Source organism: Plectrocnemia conspersa, unplaced genomic scaffold (assembly GCF_051122295.1).
Source record: "Plectrocnemia conspersa isolate PC_06_02 unplaced genomic scaffold, ASM5112229v1 ptg000004l, whole genome shotgun sequence".
Lineage (NCBI taxonomy): Eukaryota > Metazoa > Arthropoda > Insecta > Trichoptera > Polycentropodidae > Plectrocnemia > Plectrocnemia conspersa.
The window spans coordinates 9049703-9067058 of record NW_028277168.1 but is presented as its reverse complement, the minus strand read 5'-3'; the positions used below and the strand labels follow the sequence as shown (position 1 = coordinate 9067058).

Below are 17356 nucleotides of genomic sequence, written 5' to 3'. Positions count from 1 at the left end.
AATAAAATATAGATTGTACGTATTAATATATGTTATATATACGCAATATATAATTTTATTACTTAATCTAAATTATATAGTTCAGGATGATCTGACAGATATTATGAACTTGATTTAATTTTATAAAGCGGATATTTTTCTTTCTGGTCATCGCAAGTTAAATTATTTTTAATTAATGTAATGTACTTGTAACGAATACTATCTAAAAATAAATCAAGGAAATTTGATATTTGATACAAAAGCTCTAGGCTTACGATAAGCATTTGATACAACAAACTGCATTTTTTAAGGATGTTTTAGTGAATGTGTATTACCAGCAAACATATATTTTTATTTCAGAATACATTTTTGCCTGCAGAGATGTATTTCTACTAGCAAAAATATAATTTTAATGTCAGGCAAAAATTATATATTATGTATTTTTTTAAACACATGTTTATGTTAATGCATGGAGAATTATTAAAATAATTTAAGAAATTAAATAATTATTACAATAGTGCCTATTTTAAATGAAAAGTTTTTTATTCGAATTAATAAATTGGTAATACAACTTTACCGATGTGCTATAAAATATGAATTAAAAAATGAACTATGAACCACTACCACTTTGATCGACTCTAGGCATCATCAAACTAGTTGAACACGTATGTGTATCAATACAGTTTTAGTGTTATTGACCAGTTGAATTTTAAATCATTTGATTGATATATTTATACTGGCTTAGTAAGTAAAATTTCTATAAAAAATACAAATTTATGATAACAGAGACAATTTTTTTCAGTGCGTTTGTAGGTTATTAACTTTTTTATAAGACAATTTTATTACAACAAAAAAAATATATTTTTGTGGCAAATTATTGCGTTAAAACGCATACATTTTCATTTATTCGTGTATAATATAGTATATTTTTTGTACAATATTGACTTTAATTGGAAGCTTTATTGTATAATTTTTTCTATGTTGAAAATGATTTTGAGTATTATTGTTTGAAATAGACTCTTTTAAGATTATTATTAATATAAACTCTTATCAAGTTTATGAATATGTTTTTGCGTTTAATATATGTCCTATACTGTAACGTTGCAGGCTCTTGCACCATATGGTTCCAATAGTGTTCCTTAAAGTGTTTCTTCTCGAGAATTTTCATTTAGAGATAAATTTTCTGACTTTTCGAAAAATTATTTTTTTGAAGTCTTGTTGTCGATTAAATCAACACATAACGACAGGATTTTTTCCACCGCTGAAATTTTTTTAACAAAAAAATAAACGAGGATGTTTGATTCTACTTTGAATTACATGTGTTTTTTTAAATATTTATTTAAAGAAAAGTATGTTATAATATATCTGCAATACTTTACTGTATTACATAAATTTTTTTATTGATCAAAATTTGTCGAGAATTCTCGATAAATTGAGAACTCTTATTTCACGAGAAATGAAAATCATCGAGAAATCAGAATGCCTAGTCTGTTAGTAGTTAAGCGTTAATACAACCCATCTTTCTATTAATACTGTTTACAGCAAAGCTTTCAAAATGTTTCCAAATATGAGTTTAGCAAGCCAATTGCCAAACGATTTAACCGTACATTATCACGTTGCGAGAGGCAACGCGGCGGGCGATTTAATTAAATTTACCATATGCGCTGACAGTATTAAACCCGCGGTCCTGGACTCTCCGCACAAACATAAAGAGAACTCCCCTTAAACGATTTTTGAATCTCCTCTCTCTCTCCCGGCACGGACACTTAACACCCCATTAAGTCGGCAATGCAATCCGACGGGCGCCCCATTTAAAACACGCCGCCGGTAAGCAAACTAATCATGGCGCAATTGCAAAATCCAATCCTGCGCAAAGTAATTACAACGTGCAAGTCCCATTCGGTTTTGTGACTTGGGCGTGACGACAAATTAAGTTTTCTCGGCTCTACTTTTGTTTGGGGGCCTAAGTGAGACTGAGCCGAGCGGTAAGCTCGACGGTCGCGAATTAATCTAATGGAAAATGCTCGCACGACTTAAATGCTTGATGGATGCTGCTGCAATAGAAGCAGAAACGAAGGGTGTTTATTATATACATAAGTATGTATATGTGTTATATATTGCGTGTTCTATGTTTCTCCCCGTTTAATATTTTTACAATATGTAGGATTTGCACAAGTATAACCCAATATTGTAAAATACTATATTATTTAAATTATCAACCTCTATTTATAAATTAGGGATAGTGAACCTTAAACTATTTTAAGGTTCTAAATATCTTACTATTTTTTTACATAATAAATTAATTATAAAAAGGATCCTTTAAAATTAATGAATAATTTTATACATATGTAAAATATTATTTAATAATTTAATTCTAAATAATATTAAATTCTATAATAAATAATAAACCCTTAATTAGCTTAAGCTATTATGATGTAAAAGAATATGGTTTTTATAAGTAAAAATGATACTTAAATGTATCTCGCAAGTTCAGACATGTATATTCAATTAATATTATTGCTATTATTGCTGTTAATTGACATTACTCTTTTCTATTTTTTTAAATGCCTAAAGTTCTCTATTCAGATGAACAACGAATTGTGTTACACTTACTAAAAGTATTAATTTTTTTATAATAGAATTAATATTTTTATGTATTTTGTTATAAAATTACTAATTGAAACCTCTATTTTTTAATGTTACTTTAAAATTTGTTAATAACATATGTTTAAAATGTACAAATATATATATATATATATATATATATATATATATATATATATATATATATATATATATATATATATATATATATATATATATATATATATATATATATATATATATATATATATATATATATATATATATATATATATATATATATATATATATATATAGCGGTCACGGCAGGCGTTCCCCAGGGGTCGGTCCTCGGACCCGCTCTTTGGAACGTCATGTACGACGGACTGCTAAGAGTGCCCATGCCCGAGGAAGCCAGCATGGTAGCCTTTGCCGACGACGTCGCCATCCTAATCACCGGAAAGTCAACAACTGCCCTACAGTTAGCTGGACAAGAGGCACTGCACTCAGTCAAGAGATGGCTGGACGGCGCCGGGCTGGAGCTCGCAGTTCACAAGACAGAGGCAGTGTTCTTCACCAGACGAAGAAAGACAGAACCTCCCAAACTTGTCTTCGACGGCTTCAAGGTGCCATACGCCAGGTCAATGAAATACCTTGGAGTGCACCTTGACGACAAGCTCCGCTTCACAGTCCATGCAGAGCAGGCAGCGGCGAAGGCCGCCCGCGTCGCTGGAGAACTGGCCAGACTGATGCCAAACATCGGCGGACCAAAGTCGAAACGAAGACGGCTTTACAACGAAGTGGTCCATTCCATCCTCCTATATGGGGCCCCAGTCTGGGCCGACTCCATGAGGGTGGAACGAACGAGGCTGAAACTGGCCAGAGTCCAGAGACGAAGTGCGTTGAGGGTCGCATCTGCCTACCGTACGGTCTCTGAGGCTGCGACGCTGACCGTGACCGGCATACCGCCAATCGACCTGCTCGCGCTAGAGAGGCAGGAGATGCACGAAGGCCTGCCAAGGAACGACGCCAGAAAGCGCACGCTCGACCGATGGCAAGAACGGTGGGACACGACGCTCAAGGGCCGGTGGACCCAGAAGCTCATCCCGAACCTCAAGGCATGGTGCCAGAGGGGCCACGGCGAGCTGAGCTACTACTTGACCCAAGTGCTCACTGGACACGGCTGCTTCGGGTCCTTCTTAAAAAAGATCGGAAAGGAGCCAACAGAGGGGTGCCACCACTGCGAGGAGCCAGTCGACGATGCTGACCACACACTGTTCAAGTGCGTGGCGTGGACCCAAGAAAGGTCCCGGCTCAAGGAAGCCCTCGGGGAAGAAGCAGAAGTCTCACCCGAGCAGATGGTCCCGTCCATGCTCCAAAACAAGAACAAGTGGTCAGCGTGGGTGGCTTTTGCCTCGAGCGTGATGCAGGCCAAAGAAGAGGAGGACAGGAGCCGACGACGACTACCGCAAGGCGCCCAACCGACAAACGGCCAATAGCACAACGAAAGCGTCTCACGGAGCAGAAGACGACAAGATAAGACGAGGAGATCGAGGGGTGACCCAACGCTGAGGCGTGCCCCTCGGATCCCGAAAGAAACGAAGAGCGCAAGAAGTGCGCCGGGCCCAGCTGCCTCTCGAAGTACTACCTAACGGACGTGCCGGGAGGCAGCAGGAGCGGAGGGGGGTTTTAGTGAGTAGAAATCTCACACTAGCAACGCGCTGTCTTTTGAAGATTTCCCCCCTCACAAAAAAAAAAAATGATAGATGTATATTATATTTTTATATTTTTATTAGAAAAAACTTTTATTTACAATACAAATAAAACAATAGTTTATTTTATAATAAAGTTAAAAGAGTTAACAAGCTCATAAATCACCGCGACACTGAAGTGTGTTCATTTTTTATTTTTTCGCATTCCAACTGACATTGAAGACAACAAGAAATTGTTGAGTCAAAATAAAATATCTTAATTAACACCTGGCTACAAAATATATTCATAGATTATCTGTAAATATATTTTTTTATGTAATGAACCAGTTCGTAGATTTACTTATAAAAATAACGTATGATTAAAATAAATCTTGCTTATTTACATTAGAATTTAATTTTCATTTTAGTCATTTTATAGCAGCTGTCAATTTACAAACTCAATGATGTTAATATCATCTGCATATACCAGTAATTGCATCGACTTAATGTTAATGATGTTCATTGTCTTGTTAATTATTTTATGCACATTAATTTGCAGGGATGCTAAAGCATCCTATTCTATTTGCCCGTTAAAGGTAATAGAATTAACAAAAAGATATTTTATTATACAGACTCGAATTAAGCTTTTTTACTGTAAATTGGTCATTGATGACGAGTTTTTACAAAATTTCAAACTTTATCATTGTCTCGTATAGTTTTAATATATATACGGTTTCCTAAATCGCTTTGAAATTAACGAATATATCATACGTATTATACGCATGTTTAACTTGTACGCTTTTTTAAATATCTATCGCAGAAAACCCCCTGAAGTCTGTGTGTAAAAGCAGTCTTGAGTATAATCATGTTTTATGTGCTTTGTTTAGACAAGTGATTATTCGATAGTTTACGCACTCTTCGATAGATGATCGCTCTTTTTATGTATATAGCATATCACTTCCATACTTGAGTCTTCAAGCACTACTTCACACCTCCTCACATCTTTGATTATCTCAGCATATATTGGAGAAGTTCATCATGCTTGAAGAGCTTTACATTAATCCTGTCGCTACCAGTATATATAAGTTTCCTAATATCCTTTAGAACTTTATTCACTGATGGTGTGTATCTCACTATCATCATTTAGAATTAAATTTTAACTTTCGTTTTGTCATGACTTTATACATTTGTTCTCCTACAGATTGCATGTTTATATTTGCATATATTTTTTATTGTCTATAAAATCCTTTTTGCTTTTAACGTACTTCCCGGTACACCTCTTGTGCTATAATACCCTAACATCATTGCTGCTTTTTGAGGTAGGCCTGCTTTTATAGAGTTGTCGCTCTCTAATATTCTATATCTTTACCATTACGTGATTTTACCAATCGTATTTAATGCAACTTCATTGAGTTTCATTAACGTATATATTTATTGATCACTGAGAGCTGACTTGTATACTGAAGAAGTTTTGAACATTAGAGTTTTTAGGCACCCTCAATTATATTTATGCTTGTGAGAACATACCTTATCAGGTGCTTAAATTTGTAATGCTTATATAACATTGCGTATGTATGGTACTTAGCGTTTGTTCTTACTTTATACACTATATTAAACTTTGAATTGCGACTAAAGGTTGAGTGCGAATTTTGGCAATCAAATAAAAACTTTTATCGACTTATCTCATATTAATAAAAGTCTCAATTCTTTGATACACACTAAAAAATATCATAAAACGAACTGTTTCATTTCGATGCCAACATCGCGGTGGTCCACGCATAACACAATAATAATAGAGTTGTCATCACATTGTATAATATCTCGAACTTCAAAGCGAAATTCGGCCACACAGTGGAAACAACACAGCAGCGTTTCGTTGTTTTATTTTTCGCCCCCCCGGAAAATTTATGCCTTATTCGTTATTCCGGAACTAAAAGTTGAGACTCGGCAATAAAACATTTCAACCGCGCCACTAGTACACGGTGTGCAAATGCGTTTTCATACCCCTGAAAGTCTTCCGAGGGGTGAGCCGTTATGATATTTTATTTTTTCTCTCGTCCGACCGGGGTCGAGATATAAAACGAAAGCATTTTCCATTAAACTTTAGTCGTACTATTTGCGCTTTGGTGCGGCAAAAAAATAAATAAAAACAGTAAACCGCAGTCGCCGACACTCCTTTGCTACGCGGAGCGAAAAGCGGAAAAAATATTAATTGCGTAAACAACGACTGTGAAATATTATATGTAATATAGAATGACTAGTTATTGTAAAAATCCGAATTCTAACGCATTATCTCAATGATTTAAAAGCTTTTGATAATTTAAATAAATTTTAAGAATTATTTAATTACATCATGAATGTAAATTTTTAAAATCTAAAATACATATTGTATTATTCATCATTCGCATAAAAACTTTTAGTTGTAAATATATGAGCCATTGGTTTTAAAAGTGGGGCAAGTCCACATTGTTAAAAAAATAATTAGAGCTAATTTTGGTTAAAATTTATGTTTTTAATCAATTCGCAATCATATCTAGAAATAACAGTTTGCGGTATTTTGTTTTGTTGTATTTATGTTAAATTCCACTAATCGATTATGAAAAATAAATAATGTCTTACATTCGTAAAAGAAATCAATTACGCGTATAACTTACCACGCGTCGTATATTACCGTTCTTGGTAAAAAAGGATGCGTATTGTTATATAAATAATACATAACAATATTTCGCTTGTAATTTATTAAAAAATCGCGAGCCGTTAAACCAATGTGTTTAAACCTGAGATGATATTGTCAAAAAAAGAAAATTAAAGCACGCCTAGTGCAAAACTGTTGGTACTCTTACCCTAAATTTATAAGCAAAAATTCTGTAAAATATGCCATAGCATTATTATTATTACTATGAATATATTTTTAAATCACTCTGTAAGAGATATTTTATTTATTTATTTAAATATTTAAAAAGTCAAGATACGGACTGAAAGAAAAAAAGCGAGAAACAAGAAAATGGTAAGTCATCCATGAAAGCGGGTCAACCATCATCACTACTTTTTTCTTTACTTCGGACATGGATGAACCACCGCTCTCTCGCACATTTTTACTTATCCGCTGGGGAAAGTTTCATAAATCATTTTTATCTTTCCACACAGCAAACATACTCCGTAGCCGGGGGTATTAGTGAATAAAATAATATATAAAACGTATCGCACATAAAAGGGTAACCAATAAATGTGTAAGCCACGGAGAAAGAGTGAGAGAGAAGGGGAGAGAAAAAAACGCGCCGCGTTTGGACCGCTTTATTGCCATATTACAGCGGTTCTCAACCGTGAACGCATTACCGAAATTTAAACGTAGATCGATACGCCGTTAACTTATTGGTTCGAGGGTTTAATTAACTTTATTGTTTTTGAACGTGCTGTGCGAGCGCGTCGAATAAATTTGTAACTGTGTAAACCTATCAGTCTTGCTGTGCTAACTACTATTTTTACTTAATATTGTATAATATAAAACTTTTTAATCTAAATAATATTAGTAATAATGATAATTTAATTATACATACATGTTTTTTGTGATTTTTAGTAGTATTGTAGCGTCACTTTTATATATACCAACATATCTATTGGTTATAAATTATATTACACATAATAATTTATAATTATTTATATTCACAGACTTTCAGTCTAGTGGTTTCTACTAACTTGTAGGCATTGTATCTGATTGAAATACTCATTTTGTATAGATGTACCCCGTTGTAACGCATTGGGCTTACGCCTGTCAGGTTGCAACGGATGATTTATTAAAAAATAGAAATAAAAATATGTATATAATTCTTATCTTATGAAGAAAAAAATGATATGCGGTCTTGGCAGTTTATTTTACAGTTCTCATTTCCATACATATACACCAATAACAGGATGATTTGTAATTATCTAGGATTTGTCCTAAATCCGAGAAAATAAATAGTTTTCTAATATTAAGTATGAACATTGCAATAACCGCACTTTAAAGCGAGAAAACATCTGTGTCAATATTCATGTAGATAGAGAAAATTACTTTTTTTCTATTGGTAGATGTAGTAGTAGATATATTGAAATATATAGTAAAAAATCATTATCTACCACTATATAGGTGAAATTATCTGCTTTAATTTATCCTATCTTATAATATATATCTTGCAATAGATAAAAACAAATAATTTCATATTTCATATTTTTATCTACCGGTAGATAGGTATTAAGTAGTTGATGTCTATTAATAGATAGTAAAAATCATCTGTCATTAAATAGATACGAAAAAAAACTTTATTTATTTTATTCTAAACCTGTTTCATATATGTCTCTTTTAACTAGTAGATAGTAAAAAATATGTCTTTATATCGAAAAAAAGGCACCCTCAAACCCCTATTTTGTTTAACATAACTAAAAAGGCAATCTATTAGAATTATATTTTGTAAATACTAATAGAACTTGCATTTTATTTTAAATATATACAATACTTGTCATTAATATTATGTTGTATTAATGCTTGTTTTATTTATACACCCAAAGACATATTCCATATGTTATATAAAGCTGAAAGTTTTAATATTATATATAAAACTTAAAAAGTAATCTGTATTAGCCAATTAAATTTCTATTTGCAAACTTGATTAATAAATAAAAGTTGTGTAAGCCTAATATCTATTTTTATAACATAATAACTACTAAATAACATAATATAACAATAATATTATATCTGTTATAAAAATATATTATGTAGAATGTAAAAAAATTAATGCATATTATTTTTCGATCAACACAAGAACACAATTAAATATATATATTATCTCGTTTTATGTCAGGATTTTTGTACTTTAATATTGATCCAGTTCCTTAAAATAAATTGACAGATTAGCTAGTTTTTATTTTAATAAAATATACTAGAAAAAATCTAGTATGTTAAATTCGTGTAAAACTTTAGGGTATAAACTATTATATTGAAAATTTAACTTTTATTCTTTTTTTACATTTTTCATCAAAATTTACCGCTTCTTATATTGTTTTTCTCAATATTTTTTTTTTAATTATTTTGAATTAGGTTAGTTTGTATACGTATTTTATTTTAAATAAGGAATACGTTATAGAAAATTAAGATTATATATAAAAAATTTCAATGTTGAAGAAACGGTCAAAGTACCCTAAAGCAATTGATAAATTAATGCAAAATACTTTTTTTATTTAACAATTAACCTTAATCTTCATAATAGAAGCAAATTATCATATAAGTTAATTTGGGTTAGAATCCCAATGGTATCCTAAGGTTCAAATATTATTTCACAATTAATTCGTACAACGTATTACAAATTTTAAGGTTGGTAAATAACTATATTTATATTTAAAAATCGTTTGACAGAATTTAATTTTCACGAGATAAATAAAGATAAAGTTAACTAATTGTAAATTTGTCATATATTTAAAAAAAAATCAAAATATTGACATATAGAATTAACGACTTAAATAATTATGATATTAATGGCTTGAATTCACTGTAAATTCATATTATTAAAACACTTAGAAAATACTGATTTATAATATTAAATTAGAGAATATAATATAAAAAAGTGTTAGTTGATTTAACTTAACATGAGTAATAAATGCATAAAAAAGATGTCATTATATATTTATAAACATAGTTATTTTTAATCCACATTTTTTCCAAACAATTCTAAAGAAAACCGGCTTATATCCGATTTTTTAAATGCTGAAATATTTCCAATAAATTTTCTTCGGCATTTGAAAGAGCCCATTACACCAATAGTGGACAACATCATATTGAAATGCTCATGGGTCCGAGTCGTGCAGGTATTTTAAGTAATGGGGACGCCTGCTATGCGGCTTGAGAATACTTCTCACTATATGCGTTGACTTTGTGCCAGATATAGGGTCATTAGTTGGGTCGTGTTAATTGCATTGTAAATGTCTAGCGGTTAATTTATTCACCTCGAAGAATATATCTCGCGGTAATCGCGCGACGGCGTAATTAATCGGTCAACTTAATCTTGTTGTGGTGCTGCTTCAGAAGAAGAAGACGAAAAACATTTTTTGCTCTCGGGCTGCAAGAATAGTCGTGTAAGATTAAAGTCGTCCCGCCTTTGTGTTTAGATTTCTTAATGGCCCTTAATTTAGGCTAAGAACGTTATTAAAAATAAATAAATTACGCGAAAATCTGGCCCTGTTATTCCTTAACGTTCATAATGAATGGTTTATATTTAATAAATTTTTAACCATATTCTAGCAAATTAAAATTTTACCTTTATCTGCAAAGTAAAAGAGATTTATTTAATTTATTTTATTATGCTCATGTTTTATTCCTTGGTGTTTTAATTGGTACTTGCTTTATAGGATAGGATATAATTATAATTATTTTATCACTACTACAGTAAAGACTCTTTTTATTAGTATTTCTTTTTGCACGTTTTAAATTTATTAAAAATTTAAAAAATAATAATACTAGTCCCTCTTTCCACTTTTTAAAGATTATAACGTTAATTTTTAAGTAACATTTTTAATATGCTATATTTTCATTATCGCAAGACCTGGGTAATTGCTGCTCTATTGACTATATGGCTCATGATGTTACCAGAAGTGGAAAGGTATATGAAGCAGAAAGCTTTGTTTTTAAAGTTTTATTGATTGTCGAAAATGTGAAATTCCATCCGTATTTAGTTTACACAATACAACAAGCAGTGCTAAGCTACTAAAGCAAAACATACTTGGTGATATTAAAAAATAATAAAAATGGCTCATATCATATTTTGAATAAACTGAAAACATCTAACCAACGATGGAAAACATTTTTTTGTTTTTGACTGTTATAATAATGTTTTATTTGCTACTGCTGAAATAAGAGCAAAAACTTTAAATTCTTACTAGAAAACCGAGAAGAATAGAGAAGATTTTGATAATTTAACTTCAAATGATAATGACAAAATATTTGTAGGTAATGCCTCAAATAACAATGATATTTTTAATATATCGCTGAAGAACCAGAAAACGATAGTAAAACAGAAATAGTACAGTCGCCTTCAATACACATATAATTCTAGAATGTCTTTATCTTTGCAGTAATCATCCAATCAATTAAATCGTTATAACTTTTAATAACTGATTGCCTTGTTAAAAGGAAAAAATCAACACAGAATAATATTAAAGATGACGCTTATTCTAATTGTTAAGAACCAGTGCATTAAGAACATTTATGATTAAGGTGTTTTCGAAATAAACCACTAATCGTACGGACCAATGTTACATTATTTATTTGGACCTTATTTTGTCTTTTTTATGCGGTATCCTGTATAACGCATCTACCGACCCTAGTGTTTTATATTTTTTTACATAACTATAAAAGCTTTTAAAAACATGTTTATACCCTCTATGTATTTATCATAAATTATTTATATTTACAAAGTTCAAATCTTATATTATCAATAATATAAAACATCAAGTTTTTTAAGAAGGTAATTAGAAAAAAATTGTAATATTACAGTCAAGATCAAATCATAAAAATTAGAGGCTCTAAATTATAAATAAAATCTAATCTAGATAATATTCATCCTAGGCTTATATTTAATTTTAGTTTGTAATTATTATGTTATTAAAATTTATTTTAAACTTTTTCGAACAAATTATTATTCTTAAAGATTTTCAAGCAATGTCTTACGTTTTAATAATAAAGTTGATATAAGTTGTAAAGTTAAATGTATTGTTAGAAAAGGTCTCTTTTATTATATAAAAGTTTTGAGTACAACATTACTCAATAAATTGCCATGTACATATATTAAGATTAAGTTTAATAATTAAGACGCAAACTAAATTTTGAAAAAGTTTTGAACAAAAGTCAGCAACTTCAATGTATAATGATTTTTTATTAAATAAATATGATAGATAGAAAAAATACAACTTTTATAAAATCACCTTTTTTTTTTGTTTAAGCTTAGCGAATCAATTTCTCTTTTAAAGTTATTTTAAGTTTATTAGAAACAACCTTCATAAATTCATTAAAAAAATACCCCAACTTTATATTTTGTAAAAAACTGTATTTAATAATCAAATAGTGATTTTAACAGTTCTTAAAATTATTTTTATATTCAAAAATAGTAAAAATAAGGATATAATAACGATACTTTCAATTTAAAGTAAGATGATATTGTGTGTTGTGTAGATAATCAATAACCAATAATATACACGCATATAATTAAAATTGAATTTATACATGGTGCTACAATTGTAATACATTATTTGCATGTTGCAGAATAAAGAAATTAAAAGTGTTAAAAATATAGATAATAGCGATGATGCTATAAATTAATAAAGCTTAAAGTAGGGATTATTTATTGAGAAGTTAGTAATATGTCGTTTTTTAAAATATAATTTTGACAACTTTCTTATGTGGGTTTTAAGTACTTGCACAATTGTGTATGGTTAAAATGTCATTCTAACGACCGTTTCGATCAAATAAAAACACGACAATCACAGTCGCTCTATCGAAATCACAACCGACAATAATACAACTTGACACACCAACTATGACTCTTAGACTATTTCAACTCCACCGCTTGATAAATATTTTTATATACGTGGTAATTTAAATGTGTTTGAAAAATATACAGCTTTTATGGCGTCAATTTTAACTGCAAAGTCACAAAATCAAAAAAGAAATATTAGTCTTAATATAAATTATTAAGTCTAGTTAGCAATTACCTTATAAATGAAATTTCCATATTTTTTTAATGCCTAAATTAATCATAAGATGTACTTAAATAAATGATAAGATTATCAAAAATATTTTTGTTTACTTAACTTGAGTGGAAAATCTTAAGTTAAGCGATTATTAAGTGGACGAGCTGTCCGAAATCAATTACGCGGTTGGATTACAAAACAATCCGATCGTTATCAGGTGGAAATCTTCAAAAGCCGTTTATGAGCTTTCCGAGTGATCCTACAAGCGAACTAACGAGGTTATTGGATCGAGGCCAAACGCCGTGTGATGGAGCTCGAGATAAAGCCCTGCCCGAGAGTGTGTGACAAAGCGTGAAATCGTGAGGAATCTGCGAACTTCCCAAATTCCTACTTCTTTTCGGCACGGCTCATTCCTTCTTCTTCCGCAGCACCCAAATGCGACCATTTCCCGTTTGTAAATATGTCGGCCCTCTCTCTTTTGTACTACAATTCGCATGGCGTGATTCGACCGCAAGAAACAGAACAATAAAAACTTATGAAATAATTCACGTGCCGCCGCATGTAAATGTATTTATGTAGGGACACACATGCGCAATTTGGTTATATAATAAATGGTGTACATACATGTGTTTGTATGTATGGTTGTTATTAGAACAAATATTTTGTGTCAGAGGTCAATGTTTCATGTGGAAAATGTGAATATTGTACGGAGAACCCAAATAGAAAAAAAATTGAATGTTAGTCGTAATATGAGAAAATGGTATACCCTTTATTTAATATTTATAAGATAGATAATAAACATAAATATATAACATATTTAAATAAGAATTGTCGTAGCAATATAGAGAAAAGCAAATAATAATCGTATATATATTATTCCAAGCACTACTTATTTATCAGAAAACACACACACACAAGATGTATCATAATTGATTGAAAACACGGTATCAGATCACGCATGATGTAATATTTATGTTATAGCAATACATTTTTATATGTAGAAATATATTTCTACGAGCGAAATGCATTTAAGCTGATTCAACTTAAATACTGCTCTAATATGTACATATATAAAACTTAATTTGACAGTTACGAAATGTAAATTAGCTGTTTAAACTTAAATTTATTAATTAACTTGAAGGATCAAAACCGTAAGTGTGGAATTTTTATTAAGTAAAATTGCCTTTGGATTATTCGTTTAGTTTTTTAGAGGAACGTTTTGCAACTGTTACAATGAATGTGTATTTTTCAGTGAAGATATATTTTCACTAGAATAAATATAATTTCCAGTTAAAATGAATCGAACAATTGATTAGTATCGACTGTGTGAATGATTATTTAGTCCCTAAAGGGGATGTGTCGCCATAAAATTATTTTTAAAATGAAATTCGCTAGTGGCATACAGGATTTAAAAGTGGCGTTTAAAACTCTCAATTATAGACCACCACCCAAGCCGTTTTTTTACACATTTCGTGACTTTTGAAAGACAAATTAGAGCAGCATAAAAATAACACGTGACAGATAATGGCTTTAATGAAATAGTTCGTAAATTATATTTTTACTGTAACATATACACACATATATTAAAACGTTCTGGACAAAGTAAGTTTTGTTTTAATTTTTTTGGAACAATTATTTGTGGTTTATAATTCACTAAAACACTAAAAACAGTCCTTGCCATAAATTTTGAATAAAATATTAAAATGTAGGAGGTCCACTGTCGTTTCTTTTTAAATAACATAAACTCTGTCGACTCTAGTATATTTTATCGATTAATAAATCTCTATATCCAATAAAACTGTAAATGTCTCGTCTAATATCTCATCTTTACAATATGATTTGGATTCATTGAGAAGATTTATTCAAAGTTTCAATAAGCCTTGAGAAAAATGCTCTTGATAAAAAATGAAATCTGCTAACGATATTAGTAATCAATTAATTGTTCAACCTTTTTATAACAGTTCAAAACCATGTTAGGGTTCGTGATGGGAAATATGAAATAGTACTATGATATATTCCTTATAAAAGAAAATTCTAAGATATTTGGCCATCGTTTGCTAGCCCTTTTAAAGATAAAACTTATGATTAGACCATTCTAAGAAATATAAAAAGCGTGTGCTTATAAAATACCATTTTTGTTAGACACTTGTTTTTAATTGCTTCTAAAAAACCCTCTGCCTTAAGACACCAGAGATGAAATATATTTTTGTTAGACGGCGGGGTTTGTTTAGACCTTTCTTTAGCTGAAGGAAACCTCAGACAGCAGTCTTTATAATTGCCTCCATGGAGTGAGTTCCATTTTGAATAGCCAGTTAAAATCTGATTCACCTGAGAATAAAGTCACTTTATTGTACTCAGCTGACAACAAAACTTAAGTAGCGCGTTGCCGAGGATCTGCGTCCCCAGATAATTTGCTCTGTATAAAGTAATTATATTCATATATTAAATAAATACATAGAAAAAATATATAAAGGATTTATATTTTTCTTAATTCATGGGAAATAAAATAAGTTATAGATAAATTACAATTTCATGAAAGGTTGTTTTTTTTTATTTGAAGTTTTTTTTTATAAACATACATACATATATAATATTAAGGGATCATTACGGTATAATTTTTTTGAGTTATGTATTTGATATATTTACATACATTTAATATATGTATGTATTTAATTAATAAATAAGTTACCAATATACTAACACTTATTGACGGACGTGCTATAAATATTACGATGTAATAATAATAATAAATATCTAATGATGTTTTTAGAAAGTTTAATCCTACTTTTTGTTTATACTTTTAAAGTATTTAATGGCTTCTTATTTGTTTTAAGATTAGGATTGATTTTTAATAATAAGTTACTGTGGTGTGCCAACGGCGTTGTAAAATTTATTTAAAAAATATATTTTTTTATTGACTCATTATTATATTGCATGCTTGACATAATGGGACCGCAAGATTAAAGGCTGAAGTGTATTTTGCTCGTATTTTTTAGACATCAAACATCTTAACAATTTCAAACCGCATTTCAAACAGACGCATTACTCAAAGGTCCACGTCAAAGTGTCTCCTATGCCTAAAAAATAAACTCAATGATGAATCAATTGGAATTTTTGGCAATCGCTCTTGACGTGGGCGAAAATACATTATATATCAAACAGACAATAGCTTTATTTGATTTTTTCTGTTTCACAGCACACATCGTCACGCATTGTTAATATCAATATTAAACATCAGTCGCTCGAGCGATTTATGTCCGCGGTTCTATGTTTTCTTCCGTGGATATTCTTTTCACAGTTTTGATTTATTACAGTACCGTGTTTACGACTTACTTTGATTATTCGTTCGACACAAAAGAATCATTATTGTGAGTTACATAAATAGTACTCTTTTATGTAGTCTGTTACTTCCCGTCGTTAATAAGCCATTGGTGATCTGAAAAGAGCAATGAATTTATTCATAATTTTTGAAGCGTAATAAAAATATGTTTTTCATATATACAAGGTAATTCTAATGCCTTTTTTATTTCATAAAACAAATTTAAACATATTAGGTTCTAGCTCTTAACATTTCTTGAAAATGCTAGAAGTTGTTCAATCGGTTTGATGGGGCAAAATATTTTATTATCAATTTTCTTTTTTTTATAACTTATATTGTATAATATTGTCGACATCATAACAAGTTTATTAATTAACATGAATATTCAGAATATTTGCTTAATGTATATTTTAACAATACAATTGTATGTTTATTTATATTAAAAATAAATATTAGATATTCGATTCCGAACTTTTCTGTCACCCCTTTCCATACATCTAAGGGGTGACAGAAAAAATCGGAAGAACCCTAATGAAGCACTATATCATTACTATTTTTAAATCTAAAAACAATTTTTTTTTAATGCTTCCAAACAGTGAAGACTAAGGTGTACAGAGTGCGAAAATAATTATATTGGACAATCTAATAGACGCATCGCACACCGAGAAAATGAACATAAAAATGCTGTAAAAAAATTCAATAGTAATTCTACTCTAGATCATAAACTTGATTTTAGTAGCACAAAAACCTTAGCTAATATTAAAAACCCTTTTGTTCGTACAAAACGAGAAGCACTTGAAATAGAATATCACAAAAATATCGCTATGCACAAAAGAGATGATAGCAGCATATTATCAAAATCTTACCTTCCGGTTTTAGTCATAATGAAAAAATCACATTGCCACCAAATTAAACAAACACAAATGACTCATTCGGGGCAAATAAACAATTAATTAATATAATTAATAATGCCCCACATTAACAAGTATATATGACAAGATCAAAGACCAGAGCAGCAGTTACGGATATTTTTTTATTTATAACAAATAAAATTATAAATAAAAAAATT

The 17356-nt window shown here is 30.1% G+C and overlaps 1 protein-coding gene across 12 annotated transcripts in view; it reads right to left on the bottom strand.

Annotated features, from left to right (window-relative positions):
* Positions 1-17356, bottom strand: part of LOC148235845 (limbic system-associated membrane protein-like) — a 67889-nt gene that overhangs the window by 26850 nt on the left and 23683 nt on the right. Inside the window, exon 1 of one of the 12 annotated variants that reach the window (XM_088184129.1) lies at positions 16302-16347. The exons of the other annotated variants lie outside the window; for them this stretch is intronic. Within the exon in view, the coding sequence (XP_088040255.1) occupies positions 16302-16332 (31 nt within the window). The 5' untranslated portion in view covers positions 16333-16347. Of the gene's footprint in view, positions 1-16301; positions 16348-17356 lie in introns of those variants that run through there. 12 annotated transcript variants of the gene reach the window in all.